The 18,717-nt window shown below is 37.5% G+C and overlaps 1 protein-coding gene across 5 annotated transcripts in view; it reads right to left on the reverse strand.

Annotated features, from left to right (window-relative positions):
- DENND4C (DENN domain containing 4C) overlaps window positions 1–18,717 on the reverse strand; it is an 82,588-nt gene that overhangs the window by 4,489 nt on the left and 59,382 nt on the right. For all 5 annotated transcript variants that reach the window (XM_026680269.2, XM_026680271.2, XM_087957637.1 and 2 more), the window contains 13 exons: window positions 18,366–18,512; window positions 15,603–15,728; window positions 13,850–13,996; window positions 9,948–11,104; window positions 8,588–8,768; window positions 7,668–7,777; window positions 6,910–7,085; window positions 6,064–6,243; window positions 5,273–5,468; window positions 4,689–4,934; window positions 3,194–3,311; window positions 2,233–2,386; window positions 170–234 (listed from right to left, as the gene is read on the reverse strand). In XM_026680269.2, the coding sequence (XP_026536054.1) occupies window positions 170–234; window positions 2,233–2,386; window positions 3,194–3,311; window positions 4,689–4,934; window positions 5,273–5,468; window positions 6,064–6,243; window positions 6,910–7,085; window positions 7,668–7,777; window positions 8,588–8,768; window positions 9,948–11,104; window positions 13,850–13,996; window positions 15,603–15,728; window positions 18,366–18,512 (3,003 nt within the window). The remainder of the gene's footprint in view (window positions 1–169; window positions 235–2,232; window positions 2,387–3,193; window positions 3,312–4,688; window positions 4,935–5,272; window positions 5,469–6,063; window positions 6,244–6,909; window positions 7,086–7,667; window positions 7,778–8,587; window positions 8,769–9,947; window positions 11,105–13,849; window positions 13,997–15,602; window positions 15,729–18,365; window positions 18,513–18,717) is intronic.

Below are 18,717 nucleotides of genomic sequence, written 5' to 3' on the forward strand. Positions count from 1 at the left end.
TTTGATTTTTTTTAAGCAAGAATATAAACTGACAGTTAGTACTCCCCTGTCTTCCAGGATAAAATAATTTTTGGAAAATTGAAGGCTTAGCCCATGGATTAGTGAAACATGCTGAAGATTTCCTATCAGAGATAAGTCATGCTATAATATATTGTATTAATTTTCTTACCAATATCAATATTCTCTCTTCCAAGGGACACCAGGGACAGGAAAAGGATTTCTCTGTAAAAACTCCTGAAAAAAATGCATAGACATTGAAGACAAGTTCAACTCCTCCTTCCAAGGCTAGCCTATAGAAGGAATCTATGTTAAGTTTCAGGTGAATTTCATTAATCAGATAGTCTAGCTCTAGCCTTTTTTCAGTAAGAATATTAACATCAATGGAAACCTAATTTTAAACTTAGCATGCAAAAATCCTCTGAGCTGTGTGAAGAAATGCTATAAAAGTATGCTCTAAAAGTATCCAGATATTACTGTAAGTATCAGTTTGAACTGTTCTTCCTTATTTACTGGCATAATTTTTTAATGTCTATAATTGATTCCTTTGTTTCCAGTTGTAGATTTAGAGCATAAACTTTACAATCACTATACACTAATAGTTACATATTCCAGGAGGGTAGGACAAAGGGGGAAAAAAGCATTTAAAGCTAATTCCACACAAAATTAGATTTTCAAGTAATAAAATTGACCTTTTTGTTTCTCATGACTGCTTCATGCACAAAAACATGTGCATATACACATAAATATTTCTCTTTCCTTCCAATGATTACGAATGAGGAAAAAAACCAAGATTGAAATGGAATATACTGAGAACACATGAGGCAAGAGAAAAGGTATTGTACAGGTGTTCTGAAAAGGGTTAAAGCAAGAGGCCAGCAGGCCATTCCCAGCATAAATAACTGTTCAAGGCATCTTGATTATGGATGCTACAGTTATATGCACCTCCACGAATTTTACCTCTTTTCAATAGCAGTTCTTTTCAAAAGTGTTATACACCACTTTTCACCTATTATAGGTTATTTGGGGAAAGACCTGCTTCAAATAAATGCTAACTTGCTATTATCAGGCATGATATTCTTCCGATTAAAATCGGAATTCGATATTTTTGGGAATCGCTCCCTTTCCCCCCTTCTCCTCCTTCCTCCCCTCGGAGGCCCCAAGTCAGGAGTTGCTGGCGCGGCCACGCTGCTCCAGTCCCGCTGCCTCAGGAAGGGAAAGGCAAAGGAAGAGCGCGGGCGGCGCTTTGCAACGGCAGCAGCGGCTCCTGGTTTTGCCTTTCCTTCCCGAGGCAACGCGGACTGGAGCCGCGTGGAGCTGCGCCGGGCGGTAGCAACTTCTGACAGCCCCAGCCGGATACCTGAGCGGGCAGTGCGAGTGGAGGCCGCTGAGCGGCAGGAAAGGGAGCTGGGCCAGCCACAGACCAGCCTCCGTGCAACACGCCACCACCCGGCCCTGGCAAGGAAAGCAGCGGGCGCTCCCGGCGCGCGGCGGGGGGTCTCTTGGCCGGCCCCGATTTTTTTTTTTCAGAGCGGAATATCATGCCTGTATTATTGTTGTGGCCTGTCGGCCACCGGCCCCTCCAGCAGCCAAATGAGGAGGAGGAGGAGGTGGCGTGGGAGTCAGGGTCAGCATCAGGGCAACCTGGGAGCTCCAAAGGGGAAGAGGGAATGGAGCTGGCAGAGTGAGAGAGAGAGACACAGATAGAGTCTGGGACATTTGCCAGCCCTTATGGAGAGTCAATAGCCCCCAGGTCTGGAGGTGGTTGATGAAGAAGAAGATGAACAGCTGGGTCGAGAGCCTGACGTGCACGACTGCACAAAAGGCAGAGAAGGGGAGAGCAGTGGAAAACCGTGGGCTGATCCTGGGGAAGGAAGAGCCACTGCTACTAATGCCCCACCCTAGCTCGGGATAAAAGAGGGAGCAGAGACAATAGGTGTGGCAGACAACTATTAATCTTCCACCCAGCTGGGCTTGTTAGCCTGTGAGAAATTTTCTTTGCCGGAGCTGCCAGCATTTCTAATAAAGGAATCTTTTGAAAATTTCATCAGAGGGTTTGTCGTGTTTGGGGAGCTGGGTCAGAACAATTATCCCATATCAAGGAAAGCATCTACATACCACCTAATGTGGCAAAAAATGGACCCCAATGGACAACTGAATGCTAAACGTACTCCTAGGGATGCATGGAACTTTTCAAAGAGTTAGCGTTCATATCCAAGCGGTGATACCCTTTACCTTTGCCGTTTCTCATCCCGCTTAACTCTCTGCACAAGGAGATTAATAGGTTTAACCACATCATTGTGCTGAATGTTCAGTTTGATGTTTTCGACTAAAGTGCTTATTGCTTGTTGCTCTTCAGAATTGACCGAGGGCTTCTTTTCTGCAGAATCTAGAAGAAGGGAAAAATAGAAGGTTAAAAAAAAAGTCATGCAACCCAAGAAAATGTGACACAACAAAAGACATGAAGAAAGATAAAAGATAGAAGTGGAAGAATTGAGAGATCCAAGATGAAGGACAGAATATGAAACGGGCAAGGAGGGAAAAGAGGAAAGGGAAAAACTAAACACAGTTTTAGTAATTGGAAGAGTTTGACATTTAGTACTCGATATCCAGAACTAGACAGATTATGTATGATAATAGCTGAAGACCTATGCAGCATAAGCGTATTATTTATTTATATGGAAGACTTTCTGTGGAGAACTAAGTTCTTATGGCAACAAAATCCTATTGCGTTTATTAAAGTGGAAGCTGTTGTGACTGTACTGGCCAAATTCTGATTGGGATACTTGTGATTCTTTTCCCTGATACTTCATCTCAATTCTGGAAAAATGTACATTTTTTTTTCTTTGAAAAGTTAAATGTTGAGCTACGCACTGTGGACATCATATCTGAAAAGTCTTTAACTTTGCAGAACTGAAAATGTTTTCCGCTCATGAAAAAAACTTTGTCCACCTATTAATTTATAAGTGTTTTCTTAGGACAAAATTAAACCTAGACTTTTGGAATAAATTATCTCTGAGGGAGATGGGCAGTTAATAAACAAACAAAAAAAGAAACAAAATAAATGAATAAATAGATGGTTTTTGACATTTGGAAAAGTTGGTCTCAGATATGCATAAGTAAATGATTATTTCAGAATTTCTCACAACAGCAAAGATTTTTGTCTGGATAAAATTCTCACAAACATTTTACTCACTGTGATTTCTCCAAGATACATATAGTGGGTCCCCGGATTCTTGGTGAAGATTGATGTTGTCCCACAGTAGCTGTATGTACACTAGCTTGCTGTCTTGAGACAAGTTGGTCAGAGGAAGCTAGAATGGAAGAAGCATACTCTTATCGGTTTACTACAGATTGAGAATCCTGCCAACGCTTAGCAACGCCAAATACACAATCCTAATTTCATTATTTTTTTCACAAAAAGGGAACAGATGCCTGAAACAGTTCATATCTTCCAATTTAAATCAAGCCAAATTCAAGAACAGGAAAAGATTTGTTATCAATCTACTGCAAATGAAGGACTCTTATAAAGCAGGAAAAGCTTTTGCTTAGACATACTTTCATAGAAAACAGTGTCACAGAATAAGAACCTACCTCCTATATAACTGTACTTTTAACCTTAAATGTTAAATAACTGGTTAAGGCTGCTTTAATGCATTTTGCTTTTGCTTTGTTCTTATCAGTTTTTATTATTTTTATAAATAACTGAGGCAGCAAAAATTTATTTCTTTATATATTAGGTTTTTATGTTAGTTTTATTACTTTATAAGCAACTTTATAAGCAAATACATCTAATGCTGCTTCCTCCTGCTATTTTCCCACAACAATCCTGGGAGGTAAGTTAAGCTGAGAGAGACAGTGACTGGCCCAATGTCACACAGCTGGCTTTCATGCCTGAGGTGAGAGTAGAGCTCCCAGTCTCCTGTTTGCCTCAACCACTAAAACAAACAGGCTCATCCAGTGACAGCATGATCAATCCATATCTTCTAAACTTACTCTGAAGCAAATCTCAAAAGGATTAAGGTGTTATCTCAATATTACTGTTCTCTCTCACTTTGAGTCTTAATGTGAGCATTTACAAGTTTGAGAATTCCAGCCCAGAGTTCATTAATTTTCAGTAAACAAGAAGAAAATGTAAAGATCCCTCCTGCTTTATTCCCCTCTCCCCTGAAACCAATGGGACAAATCTTAATTTTGACCTTTCCATCAATATTTTGAATGGAAAAAGAACAGAATGAACCCTTTGTTCTGGACAATCCACTTCTGTAAACATAGAAACCTCTCCCACAACCCTCGGACTGGATTGCCCTAATGTAGCATTTCACAATCTCAGCTTAAGTTAAAAATGTATAGTATGCTGGCTGGGGAATTCTGGGAGTTGTCCGCACATCTTAAATTTGCTAAAGTTGAGAAACACTGCTCTAGGGTTATGAAGTAGTCATTCTTTTTTCAAGGTCATTTCATTTCAATCAGTGGCATCTGTTAAAATTCATCCCATCGACATATTTGACTTTGAAGTACAAGTGCTTCTCCAGATATATTCATTCAATACTGTCAGTAGAAGTGGTCATTTCCAGAATGAACAAAGAGGAAAAGTAATCAGTTTTTAGTTGTTTCTCTTACAAAGAACTATGGCTTTCCTCCAAATATTAAGGGTCTGCATTTGCTTGTGGTGCCAAAGTGTCGCTTACCTGCGTTCCATCATTGCAGTGTTCAGATGTTAGAATGAGACCGGGCAAGTTACTTGGGAGGTCCAGGCGTCGGAAATACCAGACCAAATTCCAAAAAATAATGGGATGCTGATTGATGAATGTTGATGTGTGAATTACTTGTTCTCCTTCATTCTCCAACAAAGATTCAAGCTCCTTCCGGAGAACCAATGGGCTCAAATAGGGAACGGATACAGGCGAAGGATTTGTCCTTTTCGCTAAGGGATCCTAAAAAAACAAACCCATCAATGATCATTAGTGAGCAAACAATGCACTTATCTCAGCTTCTCTCCCTAATAAAAAAAATCTCAATAAATCTTTGAGCAGCATTAACAGGAATGCCATACATGCAATATTGTAAACATACAAATATCACTATCTTATCCGGTGAATTACAATACAGAAACCATTTGAGAGAAAAAGAGAGCTCTGTTTTCTAAAACAAATCATATACAAAATCTATGGAAGCTGAATTACAATTGAGGCAGAATAAACAATAGGAAAAAGGAAGTCTCTCTTGATATCTAGTTCCTGTACATATTACCAGGAAAAGCTCGGTTACCTACCACTGTCTCTTGTAAACTATTAGGGAGGCTAACTGTTGAAATTCCATGAGATGGTCTTTGCAGGAGATCAATATTTTGCAGTGGGCCACCAACACTGTGACTCCGAGTCAGAGAAGTCCCGCGTTTTGATGAATTATTTGTAACAGGAGGCTTTATGCGTTTGAGATTTTTGTCTTCTTCCTCTGCTGTATTGATGCTGAAACACAATACAAACACTCATTAAAGCTAGCAAAACTGCAACAAAATATTTCAATGAGCTTCTGGTTCAGTAGTCCAGCTGAACAAACCATGCCTTCTTCCAAGCATTTCTTACTCCGAAATATGCTCAGGGAGGTTAGGGGTATGTGGTGCAGCATTCTGTAAGGGCTTTCCTCCCCTTCCAAAAATGTTATATTTTTACGAATCTAATTGTACTGATTCCTTGCAAGTTTCTTAGTACTATTTTGACTGCAATACTGTCAGCACTCACAAGCAGAATCTACCATTCACAAAAATGCCTTCTTTACTGTATCTATGATGCACAAAGTGCTTAAAAAATTGTGGCTTCAGTAATCCAGTTAAGAGCATTATTACATATTTATATGATGTGATGAATGAATCAGATGAACGCTTCATCCTTCCCATACCAACACTTTCCTGGGTCTCGGAATTTCATTTCCAAATAAGGCCTTTTCTACAAAATGGGGGACGTGATGCCAGTCCAGCATCTTATATTTGAAAGAAATCTGATTTTTACGTGAACCATTACATTTCTCCCAAGCAAGACAGTCCTATTTAATTCCTGTCTGTACCTTTGTGTTGCTGGGCTGCTATTTTCTTCATTGATGGTCTGGTTGGCACTTGAAGGTTCTAAAAAACTGATTAGATCTGTGGTAGGGATGGAGGCAGATTTCGGTTCCAGAGAATCCGTGGTTAATGGAATGTTATTGCTGTGTAAACTATCACCAGAGGTACTTGGTTTCAAAAGCAAACTGGTAAGGAAAGAAACAGGCAGAAAGTTATACAATTACAAAAAAAGAAAGAACTGTAATAAACATAATTTTGTCCTTTGTAATACATGTCCCTTGACTTAAGACCACAATTGAGCCTAACATTTATGTTGTTAAGCGAGACATTTGTTACATGATCACATGACCACAGGATATTGCAAGTTGTCAAGGATCTGAATTTTGATCCCGTTACCATGGGGATGCTGCAACTTTTGTAAGTGTGAAAAATGGTCACAAGTCACTTTTTTCAGTACTACTGTAACTTTGAACAGTCACTAAATGAACTGTTGTAAATTGAAGACTACCTGTACTTCTGGTTATTCCAAATTTATCATGAATATGATTGTTTTTAATTTCTACATTAAGACTAGAGGACTCAATCTGCATTCCCACTCTGGTTAAAAATGAAATTTATAGACCAATTTGTCAATAGAGATCATAACACATAAACACACATTAAGCAGAAGAGAAAAACAAAACTAAAACTGCTTCCCCATATAAATAGAAACTTATCCATATCCAGTATGTGATACAATTTAACGGCATACCAAATGTTTGTTTGGATGACTACCAAGTTTGTTATCATCTGCAAAGGATGAATTATGAAGGTATCTCAAAACTATTTAGTGGCTACCAATGTCTACCAACCTTGCAAGGCCACGTAAGTCTTTAAATTCCACATTAAGGAGAGGTAAAAAGGCATTTTTGCAAAATGGACATGTAGAATTCAAATTAGAATCATCTGCAGTCCATCCTGCCATAATTTCTTCATCATAAACCAAGGCACCACAGGTTCGACACTGAGAGCAGCTGGACATTAAGACCTATTTAAAAAAAAATGTTTTCTTTAAAGACATGAAAACAAACAGATATCAAAACTCCAAGTTGTTTTGTTCATGAAGAACACAAAAAAATCCATATTTAACTGACCAGGAGCATGTCTAGCTTAGTGCAGTATTTCCACAATTTCAAATATTTTTCTACTTCATACTTCAACAGGCAATTAATTTTTTTCAATCTGCATATTATACATATTTGACTCAATCTTTCTCAGCTCTCGGCACCAGAAATATGTAACACTGCAACTCCCATCAACTCACACTAGGACTGAAAATGAATTTCAGCCCAAAGTGCCTGGAAGGCACCTGCCAAAGCAAAACTGACATGTTAAATTGGTGTATGTATTAACAGTAAATACAGACAGTGTATGTGGATCAGTGGATTGAATGCAAATGAAAAGGCACAGATACTTTTAAAAATCATTGCAGTAATAATTTGTTTCAAAAACAGTATTCTCCAAAGGAAAGAGAAATGTTTTAAGGTTTATTATTTTTTTAAATGTTCGGAAAGAAAATTAATTTTGCATAAAATATAGCAATATCTTTACTCAAGATTATATATTTTACCTCCATTGCACAGTTTTGGAAGATACTGGATAGACTGGTATTGTATGAAGAGCCATGTTCAGATTTATCAGAATCCAAACCTTTCATACCTCGTGAAAATTGATTTTCCCCTGTGTAAAGTAATGTGGAACAATTTAAAAATTATTAAATTACACACAACTCTTACTATCTCATTAGGCAATAAATTCCCATACGATTCTGAGAAGTTGCTTTTTAAAAACCAAACCTAAAGAATTGTTGGGGGCGGGGGGATGCTATATTCTCCCAGAGATATGGGTTCATAATTGTTTTCCCATCACATGAAACCAAATTTTTTAAAGTATTGATGCCACTTCAAATTGGACAAATTTTTGCCCATTTCATTTCATATCTCTGTGCTATACTTTTCCACTCATCATCAAGCCAGAATTTAGATGGGAAATTGCTGTTAGGCTTATTTTGGAGAGTTTTAGAAAGTATGAATACTTCTATATGAAGGACTACCAAGTAACACATGCTACTTTTTAAAATTGAGTATCCACTGAATAAAAAAAGCAACCCTGATGTAACGTATCCATTGGCAATCCTTAGTGCTTAGCCCTTTAGTAGAACTTTCATCCTGTCCGTTTTGAAAATTAAAGAACATTTTTTTATGCAATTAGTTGTTGGGGGACAAAGAAAAGGAAAAGTTCTATTTACTCAGTATCAAATAAGCTTCTTTCAATATATTTTTCTCCCAGACCATGTTTCCCAAATGCAGACTGTCATAAACAGTTAATAGAAGAAATTTCAGGTATTTCCAGGCAACAGTTTTAAAACATTGAGCAAACCACTCTACTTGTAAGGGAACAAACACAGCCAGCCATCTGCTGGGGATGTACTAATCTGGATTTCTGCATGGAGAAGGATAGACCTGATGAACAATTCAAAGTTTATGGTACCTGTAGGATAGTGTGGTTTCCCTAAGTCTCCACTGCTGTTGCTGCTTCCAAGACTTGTGGTGCTCTGTGCAAGTTCACTGGTAGCCAGTCCTGGGATTCCTATTTTTGGTGACTGACAGACACCTAATATATGATCTTCAAAGCCAGCAGGAAAGGTAAAATCAGGACGGCTGGTTTCCTCCTTTTATTAAAAGGTAAAAGACAAATTCAGAATCTTACACTAATGTAAAATGTTCACTATTTAGTTATTATTATTGAAAATGCAAGTGCCAAGGCCCTGAAGTGTGTGTGATTTGCCTTCTTGTTTAATGTGTTTGCAACAAATCTCTCAAGAGACAAAGAATAACTGGTTGAAAAAATTTCTGAAATGGATTAAGAGGGAAATTAAAGCCTGAGAAAAGAAATCAGTAAAGATATCTTTGGTAGGTAAGGAACAGAATAATACCTAATGCTTTTCAGGCCACTGAGATTGGGTGATTTCACAGTGTATATAGGAGATTTAAAAAACCTCCCCCCCAAAACAAGTATATTATTTACAATGAATATTTTGCAGAAATACTATTATCTTTAAGTGCTACAAATATGATAAAAGAGACAGTGAAGTACCTCAAACAGATATTTATGATTAGTCTTCCTTTTTTGCATGCAATATTATCTTAAATTTATTGTGGTTTTCCTTTTTATTAATAATAAAAAAATCCACAGGACCTCATATGAGAAAGCAGATTATATGAATTTTAGTCATTTTATTGTTCAAAAGTAAAGGTTAGTGAATGCTATTGCAAATATGGTTATCATTTTGCCGCTGCCATAACACATGGAATGCAATTTAAAGAGAAATCCTGCTTTTCAAATTCCTCACATTCTCAAAATAAAATTAACCTAGGAAATTGCTGGCAAATGAAGAGAAAATTCAAAGGCAGCATGAAAGCCTCAATGGGGCAGACACAGCCTATGAATTGCCTACTATCTGCATTAAGAAAACACAGATTACAACAGGAAATATAAGAACAATATAACCAATTTGTGTTCTGTGTTACAATATTATGGATGACATGGGTGAAATTCAACTATATTTATCTGATTAACAATCCTTTTCTGGAATGAATTATCCCTCCTTTTTGCAATCCAAATAAATGTGATCTAAAAGTTTGACCCAGACATTTGTGGCGCCTTCTAAAATAGTGTTAGAACAAAAGGGAAATAATTTATAGGAGTAACAATTAATGTAAGATCTCGGTGATCTCTGCCATATTAAGATAAAGTCTACTGTGGGAAGATTACTTGAGACAACTGAACTTACTACTTACATTGGTGGGTTAAAAACGAAGAGGGGGAAAAAAAACGGCACAACATTTACCTCATCATCCGAATAACTGTATGCTGATGACACTGCTCCCCACATCTTGCTGGCGACATTAGCTGCTTGTTTCATGCCAGTTTTCAAGACCTCTATTTTAGGCCCAGATAGTATGTGGTCTAGCTTCAGCCCTGTCAGATAGGGGACAACTGCACCCAACGAAGCCTGAGGAGAACGACCCAGCCCTGTTAAAGTTATCGTCCGTTCTTTTTGGGTGCGCGAAAGAGTCAGTTGCTTTGGCCTTCCAGTAAAGGTTTTGGACCTGGAGTCATATGGACTTTTATGATTAACATTTTGAATCTGTGGTGTTGTGGGCAGTGGGATGAAATCCAAGCTTGACCTTCTCTCTAAACTGGGCCCTGATGAACTAGGGGAATCCTCTTCCCGGTTGCTCTCTTTCCTGTGTAATTCCATGCTGGAAGATTTGCTGCCCAAGGGGCTTTTTAGATTCATGTAGCTTTCAATTTCCTCAGCCAGATTGCGTGCTACAACTGGTGACATGATCTTTTCTTCCGGCTCGGCGGGTTTGATGGCTTTTGTTTCCGTGGCCAGCAAAGATAACGGATCCAAACCCATTTGAACACCTTCCCTTTCAATTGGCTTGGCTACACCATAAAAACTACTCCTTTTGTTTGTTATCTCTTTGGGTTCTCCTTGCTCAGTTTTAGACTGAAGGGTATCAGGAGGTCTGGGGCTACTGCACTCCGATTCGACCGTGCTGTCACTGAGTCCGTTTTTCAATTGATCTCCAGGTTCTTTCACAACCGGTGAAGAGCTAGCCCCTGTTTCCCATGTATTTTCTTCTTCATGAGTTCTGGGACTGTCTGACCCACAGAAGAATTGTATGCCATTGGCATCATCAAAAGGATGTGATTTACTCATATGGGGTGGAGAGGTTTTGGCCCCCAATAGAGCGGCGGTGAGGATCTTTGCATCTGCTCCCATCATTATGGCAAGATCACTGGAGTTAGAGTCTAAGCTGTTCTTCTTCAGCAGCATGTCTGCTCTGCTTTCAGTACTGAAACTGCAAGTCCTTCCAGAAAAATGTTTTTGCCTTTTCTTCCCTTTTTCATTTGCTCTTCTGGGAGAAGTGTTACAATCAAACACTGAATCTTCAATAGGATCCTGAACGATGAACAGTGGACTGCATGCAGTTCCTTAAACAAAAATATACAGGACCGTGTCTAAAATATTGGCTCATATAAAGCACTTTTTTTAAAAAATACATCTATTAGAAAAAACATGGAAAAGGCAACCAAAATCACCATATAGAAATGCTGTGCTACAGGTTTTAAAATATATGTTTAAATTGGTCAATTTAGTCTTCCACACTGAAAGAATTCTGGTGCCTGAGACTCATTTTAGGTGACTATTGAAAATTTGCTTCTTCTTTTAGGAATTTGCAAGGTAACAGATTATTAAAATTAACTCAAGTGTTATTTTTTTGTTTTGTTTTATGGGACTCTACTTTTATGGTTGTTTTGGAATTGTTTTTTCTGTTTCTGTTTTTGAACACCAGGAGGTGTTTTGGAGGTAGCATGTTATCAAAACAAAAGTGTTAATTTGTAAGGAAAAACAGTTGCATGGAGTCCTGCTTGAGACTGGACAAAAACTTTTCTTTAAAATAAATGGCCAGCTGAAATCAAGATTGTCAAAATAAATCTAATATAACATGTTAATTGGCTCTAAGAGAAATATTTAATGCTAAAATATTTATAGTACATTTCAAAATAATATATCACTGACATAGAACTTGTACTGTCTTTTAAATGGGTAGGGATTCTATATTTGTATATTTTAAGCAACCTTTCTGTGTCCCTTAAACATTTTAAAATAGCAATTTTTGGAATACATAGTTATATATTTATCAAGAATCATTCTCCCAATTACCACAATTATATAATTGCTGTTGTAGATCTATAAGTCTGCCATGAGGGCACATAAAAAAAGATTCACAGAAGTAAATCCTTACTCCCTGACATAAAAGATTTGCTGGGTTTTAGTCAACCGGTCATGTTTTTCTTTTTTACACTCACTCTCTAAGGGGAATGGTAGCAAAATATGTGGAAAAGAGGACAAGACTCTGCCTGTCTACCCGCTGGCAGGATAATTCTCTGAAAACTGAACAGAATGAAAGGAAATTTGAACTGAACAGAATGAAAGGAAACCCAGACAACAGAATGTGGCTAGAAGTTACAGAGAAAAAAATTCCACGGAAAAATCCCCGCAATGTATCTATCCTTCAGGGAGAAGCACCTGAGTAATGGTTTGGAATATTACCAAGTCCTCTCTGTCACATGTCCCAAAGTGAAAGTTATGCAGCCTACTCTGCTTTTCAGGTCATAAATACTCAGAAATGTACACATGGGTATGTCAAAAGCAGAACAAAACCAGAAACAGACAAAAGGGCCCTGCTGTAATTAGACTATTTCAATACATATTGAGCCAATAATATGATCTAATCAGAGAAAAATCATGCTTTGTTTCTCTATGTATATACAGTATGTGAACACACAAAGGAGAAAATGATTATATACATACATACATACATACATACATACATACTACATATCTGAGTGTCTGTGTGTGTGTGTACAGACAGACAGACAGACACACACACACACACAGACAAACAAAACATGCCTCTTCTCTGATTAGACCCTTACAGGTACACAACCAATACTTAATCACACACCCTGAGGAGAACATGCACGTGCACATAGATGCTACACATAACTTCATTACACAAAAGAAAATAGAAACATTTTGTATAACTCATCATTTCAGGCAAAAACCAAACATGTCCTGTCCTTATGAAACTGACAGTGATCATTCCTGATTTTTTTTAAAGTGTTATTTTTATAAATCTTAGTCATGAAGTCAGCCAAAAAGATGGTCATGAAGTAAATCATGAAGCCAACCAACAAGTGGAAGAAAGAAAGATTATTTCCAAATATTAATTATTGAAATCATTTCCTATCCTGGTAATTTTGTGGCCGCACCTTGGAAATAGTATGGATATAGTTTGCCATTCCCTTCTTCCAAAATGTTTTTCAACCTTACAAGCTAATCTACTAATCTCCCAGACCAAGGTTGATCTTTATTACGCTTCACACTTTAAACATGATTAACCGGATGCTGTTATTGCTAACCTCCATTGGGGGGAATGGCACACAGACTGCTGGTTTCCTTCACCAGAACCTTTTTTTTTTTTTTTAATTAATATTAAGAATTAGCAAGGCACATTTGAAGAACTTAAATCAAGTTTAATTTGGCACCGATCTGTACTGAATTAGTAAGAAAGACAGATAAACATTTTAAATTAGAGGTTTTAACACATATGTATCAAATGAGCCTCATTCAATTTTTATAAAGTTTACTGGGAATCATATATCCCTTGCAATTTAAACTTAAGATAAATATATATATAAGGAATGATATTACATTTAGTAAGAGAAAAATCATCATCATCCTTGCCATCTATTAAATGAGTACCACAGTCCTTAGATTAGGTATTTTCCATTATTTGGCTTCTAATCAAGATCCTAAAAATCATGGAAGTATCACTGTACTATGTAGGATAGTGGTTCTCAACCTTTTCTTCATCACTTACCCCTTTTAAATACTTTTTGTGGCCACAGACTACCAAGGCTTAACTCAAGATTTAAATCAGAATCATTACTTCAAGCCTTCACAGACCCCCTGTGAATGCATCGCGGTTCCCCCCTCAGGGGTCAATGGACCATAGGTTGAGAACCACTGATATAGGAAGTTCCAAGCAAGGTGGTAGTTAATTATTATTATTTTTTCACATAATAAATTCATTCTGTTGGACAAGTCAAGCACAGCATAAATGATTTCTAATTTTATTTCTAATAAGCCAAATATATTGATTAGCTTACCACCACTGCTTTTCCTGCCAGGAAGAACAAACATACCAGAGGGAACCTTCACAATACTGCTTGAGGAATGCAAAGGCACTTCCACAGGGGTTTGCGATTCTATATTAGAGTGCTGTTTCTCTGCAGATTCATTGGTGCCAGAAAAATCTTCAGAAGATGGGGAAAAGAGAAAGAGAATGAGTTGACTTCCATGCTAGTGAAAGTTGAGAGAAAAATGAATACCATATCTAATAGCAAGTACCTAACTAACTTTCCCAGAACTTCCAGTCAGCATGTATTTTCCAGTAAATCTGGGGTCTAAATCGTGTTCCAAAAAATACAACCAAGACAATCCTTTTACAGCACATTTATTTGTATATGCAGCTTTACCCCTCCAATCAATAAAATGGCCATCCATGTTATAACAACGTATTTATCTTGAATAGGGGGGGAAATTGTAGTAGAGATAGAATTTCTTAAATGGTAGGGTTAGTAGATTATCCCCAAAAGTACTTTAAAAAAACCCCAGATTTTATCTGTATTTTTAAAACCTTTTGTTCAGTTGTTTTCAGTTGTAGTCTCCATCTATGAAATATTTTCTAAAGAAATGTTCACCTGACTTGTGTTCTGCTTAGTTTCACTTTGAATATTCTTTTTATTTTCTAAGCAATTTAAGAAGCATGTGTTTATTTTAAAACTGGAAAGTTTATGCTAAATTTATTGCTAGTATTAATTCTGGCTGATTTTTACCATGCTTATCATGCTTTTTTATTGTTCTTATACTGCTTTCCTTGTTTTGTTTTGTTTTACTTATTTAATGTCTTTCAACTCACTGCATACCACCCAGCCAATCCTTCTTTTGAGTGATGTACAAGCACAATCAACCAAGACAATCCTCTTGAAAAGTGACATTCCAGAATGTAAATTCAGCCACTAGATCCCAATTAAACTTAAAATCATGGAAACAGTAAGTTGGAAAGCACCATTTAAGCAATCAAGGCCAATTCCTGCTTAGTGCAGGAATCCAAATTCAAATCCAAGCCATCCACATAGAGACGGCTGTCCAGCCTCAGCTTAAAACACATCTAATAAAGATTAGCCCCAATCATCTTGGTTGCTCTTCTCTGAATCTTTTCCACTCTGAATCCTTAAAATATAATGCCAGAACTAAACAGAAGAGTGAAAATGGAAATATTTCTTCCCAAGATTTAGAAACTATATTATGTGGATACAACTTATAATTACAGCTTCCCTCTTCATACAGGTAGTTCTTGGCTTACAGTTGAGGCCAAAATTTCTGTTACTGAGCAAGACAGATGCTAAGTGAGTTTTGCCCCATTTTATGACCCTTCTTGACAGAATTGTTAAGTGAATCGTTGCAGTTGTTAAATTAGTAAGACAGTTGTTAAGTGAATCTGGCCTCTCCGTTGACTTTGCTTTTCAGAAAGTCACAAAAGTTGATTACATGACCCACAGGGACACTGCAACCATCATACCGTAGATATGAGCCAGTTGCCAAGCAGCTAAATTCTGATCACATGACCATGGGCATGCTGCAATGTTCATAAGTGTGAAAAACAATCATAAGTCATTTTCTTTTCAGTGAAGTTGTAACTTCAAACGGTCACTAAACAAATGTAAATTGAGGACTACCTGTGTTGATTTAGTAATCAACTACTCGATCTTTTGTACAAGTGCTGTTATCAAGCCAGATAAAACCAATTCTAGAAAGCCTGTTTTAAAAGAAAAAAAATCTCCCATCCATTTAACGCACCTCCAATTAAGTTTTCAGCTTTTGCAGCAAGATCTTTTTCTATAAGCACATCTGTTGAATGAAGGTGGTCTCCATCATCCTTTATAAGTTCATCTTTGGAACCGTAGCCTTGATCTGACTGGCCTCCTGTGGGGAGGGGGGGAAGGGGAGGAAAGGAGAAACAAGACTTGTCCATTTGCTTTTCTCTCTCTGCCCTCAGAACATAACATTTTAATTACGAGAAATGTGTGTTGCAAAGTTTTATTTTAAACCAAATTTATTAATAAAAGCATATCTGAAATCCAGTGAAGAAAGAACAGCAGCAGAAGGTGCAGTAAAAGGCATGTTTGAGATCTAACTTGCAGAGTGTATTATTATAGTTGAACATTAACAGAAGGTGATGCGGGTAACCCACAACAGGGAAATAAGAATCACATTCGTTTCCATTCAGTTCATCAGTTACAATCAAATCACTCTCAGGGTTGATACTCAGATATTTATATTTTTTTTAAAAAGTCTTCAGCATAAAATCAAAACATTGCCATAGTTAACAGTAACTCATGAATAAAACAACTCAAAACAAAAAACAGAAATGGCTCAATATAACTAGGGTGCTCTGGAACAGTTCAAGGAGGTCACCAGCCTCATTTCCACAGGGAGGCAGTTCTACAGAACCAGCACTACTAATGCGAAGCCTCAGGTCTCTTTATCTCCTCTAAGTGGGGCACTAATAGGCAATTTCTCCCTATATGACCAAATAAGCCAGGCTCACCCTGGTTGGGGCATGTGGTGCTATAGGTACCCAGGTGCCAAAGCAAAAACAGCTTTATAACTCCTTATAAATCAGCCCTTCCAATGGCACATATCAAGGGACCTTATTAATCCCTTTGCCCCTCTTCCCTCTGAGGTAAAATGATTTCACTGCTGTTGTTTACTTGTTTATATGCGTATCTAAATTAATATTCTCCCTGTATTAATCGCGTCTGAGCTCTACTAATCTGGTATAAGCCCTGCTCTCCTTGGCTACAGAACTTAGCTGTGCTAGTGCTACCTTTATAACCTCACGAGCAGTCCTTTTCTTATTCTAATACAGCCTTTCCCAACCAAGTGGCTTCTAGATTAAGTATGACTATAACTCCCATAATTCATCAATAATTCCAACAGATTCAGAGGTTTTAAAAAAACAAATGCTGAAATTTGAGGCTGAAATTCTTATATAATTCGTTTGAAAAACACTGGTTTTATATCCTAAAAATCTGACAACTTTAAGGTGTGGAACTTCAATTCTCAGAATTCTCCAGCTGGTATGCAAAGTTGCCATGTTTGAGGGGGAAAAAATACTGTCCTAAATGGTGACACACTGTCTCTACACTCCTCTAGTAACATGGCCAGAGGTAAAAAGGCTTGCAACTTGAACAACAGTCAAATCCCAGACTGAAGAAACACAGCATCTTTCTGTTTAAATAATAAATGGAAGGAGCAAAATGCCATCAATGAATGAAATCTGAGATATATGCTATGTGTGGGTGGGTGTTTCCAGAGCAACTTACTATTATTTAAAATAGCAAGTTGAAAAGTCACCCAGTTTCTTTTAATATTGATTTACATTAATTCACGGGAAAATTACCTGCAGGGTTTAACATTCAACAGCAGAATTTAATGCACATCTGCCTCCAAGGATTCGCACCACACAAGTCTGCACCCCACACCATGACAGCCAAGGACAAATGCAGCACCAAGAGACAGCACAGAGCAAGAAGCAGAGCAACAAGGATCAGAGAGAAGGAATATTTAGTTATCTACGACTAGACAAATACAAGAAGCCATCTACGCAAAACAGAGACAGACTAAAATTGTTTTAAAAAGAAGGAAGTCAAGAAAGTTTAGTAGAGAAAACTGAGGAACAGGACAACATTTAGATTTACATTTAAGAGCAGGATTTTTTAAAAATATGATCTTTATTTCATTTAAAATATGTAACTTATAGCAAAATGAAAGTCGGGAAACTCTTTTCTGAAAGATTCAGCCATCTGCACTTAAAATCCTTTACAAACTTATCTTTAATCAACAAATGTGGGCTAAATATAGAATTTCCCCCACCTAATGCAAATTACTGTGAAATTTTCTGAAACACAGTATTCCATGTTTAGCATAAAGTGATCCCAGTGTACTCCTTTTGCCCTCATACAAATTTTACCCAAGTTCAATTAAATAAATATTTGGGATACAGCACGATCCCCAGGAAGATATACATTAGAGATAAAAAGAACCAGTTGCAGTACTCTTATCAGTGCCTCCTTCACTCAAAATATATCTTCCTGGGATCAGGGTTCAGCGCACTGTAAGTTCTCACATATAGTTCACCTGTGCTGAAAGGCCAAAAAAAGGTTTATTAAACACAAAAGTTCAAGTTAGTATAAAACCACAATTCTTTATGTTGAACTAATACGATCATTTTCCACCTTGTCTCTTCCTCTTCCCGCTGATTAGCTATTTTTCTCTTACAAGAGAAAGAGAGAAAAACAGAGAGAAAAAGCGATCTCCAACAGCTGCACAACCTAAGCGTGTACATCCAACTTGTGATCTATACATGCAATCTGCTTCCTGGTGAAGCAATCTGGACCACAGTTTGGATTCTGTTATTCGTGGGATTGGCAGGGAGCAGAAAACATTTACCTTTTCCTCTTTCTATCACACACAATCTTTGTAACAGAAACAATATTTAATGCCAGCAGCATATTAGAAAGACATTGCATAGTTAGTGAACCCCAACAGATCTAATACCTGTGCTAGAGTGATTATCAATGGAATCAAGCCTGACTAAGTCTCTGACGAAGAGAGTGTGCTCCCCACTGTTAGCATCATTAGAACTATCCACACTACCATGGCTCACCGTGTCCCCATCACTTCCACCTGGGATCTTCCGTGAAGCTGAGGACAGGAACAATAATGTATTAGTTTAAAAAAACAAAACAAAGAGCAGCAATATGGTAACCCACAACATTGCTGAAGGATTGACTCAAGACCTTTTTTGGCAAATGAAGACCAATCCACCCCTACTCAATGTGCTTATCAGGGGCTATTTTGGGGAATCCAAAGCCCAAATCTTCACATCCCCTTCCTTTCAGTGATATCT

This window comes from Notechis scutatus, chromosome 2 (assembly GCF_049901735.1).
Source record: "Notechis scutatus isolate UNSWTSFEM ecotype Mainland chromosome 2, rNotScu1.2, whole genome shotgun sequence".
Lineage (NCBI taxonomy): Eukaryota > Metazoa > Chordata > Lepidosauria > Squamata > Elapidae > Notechis > Notechis scutatus.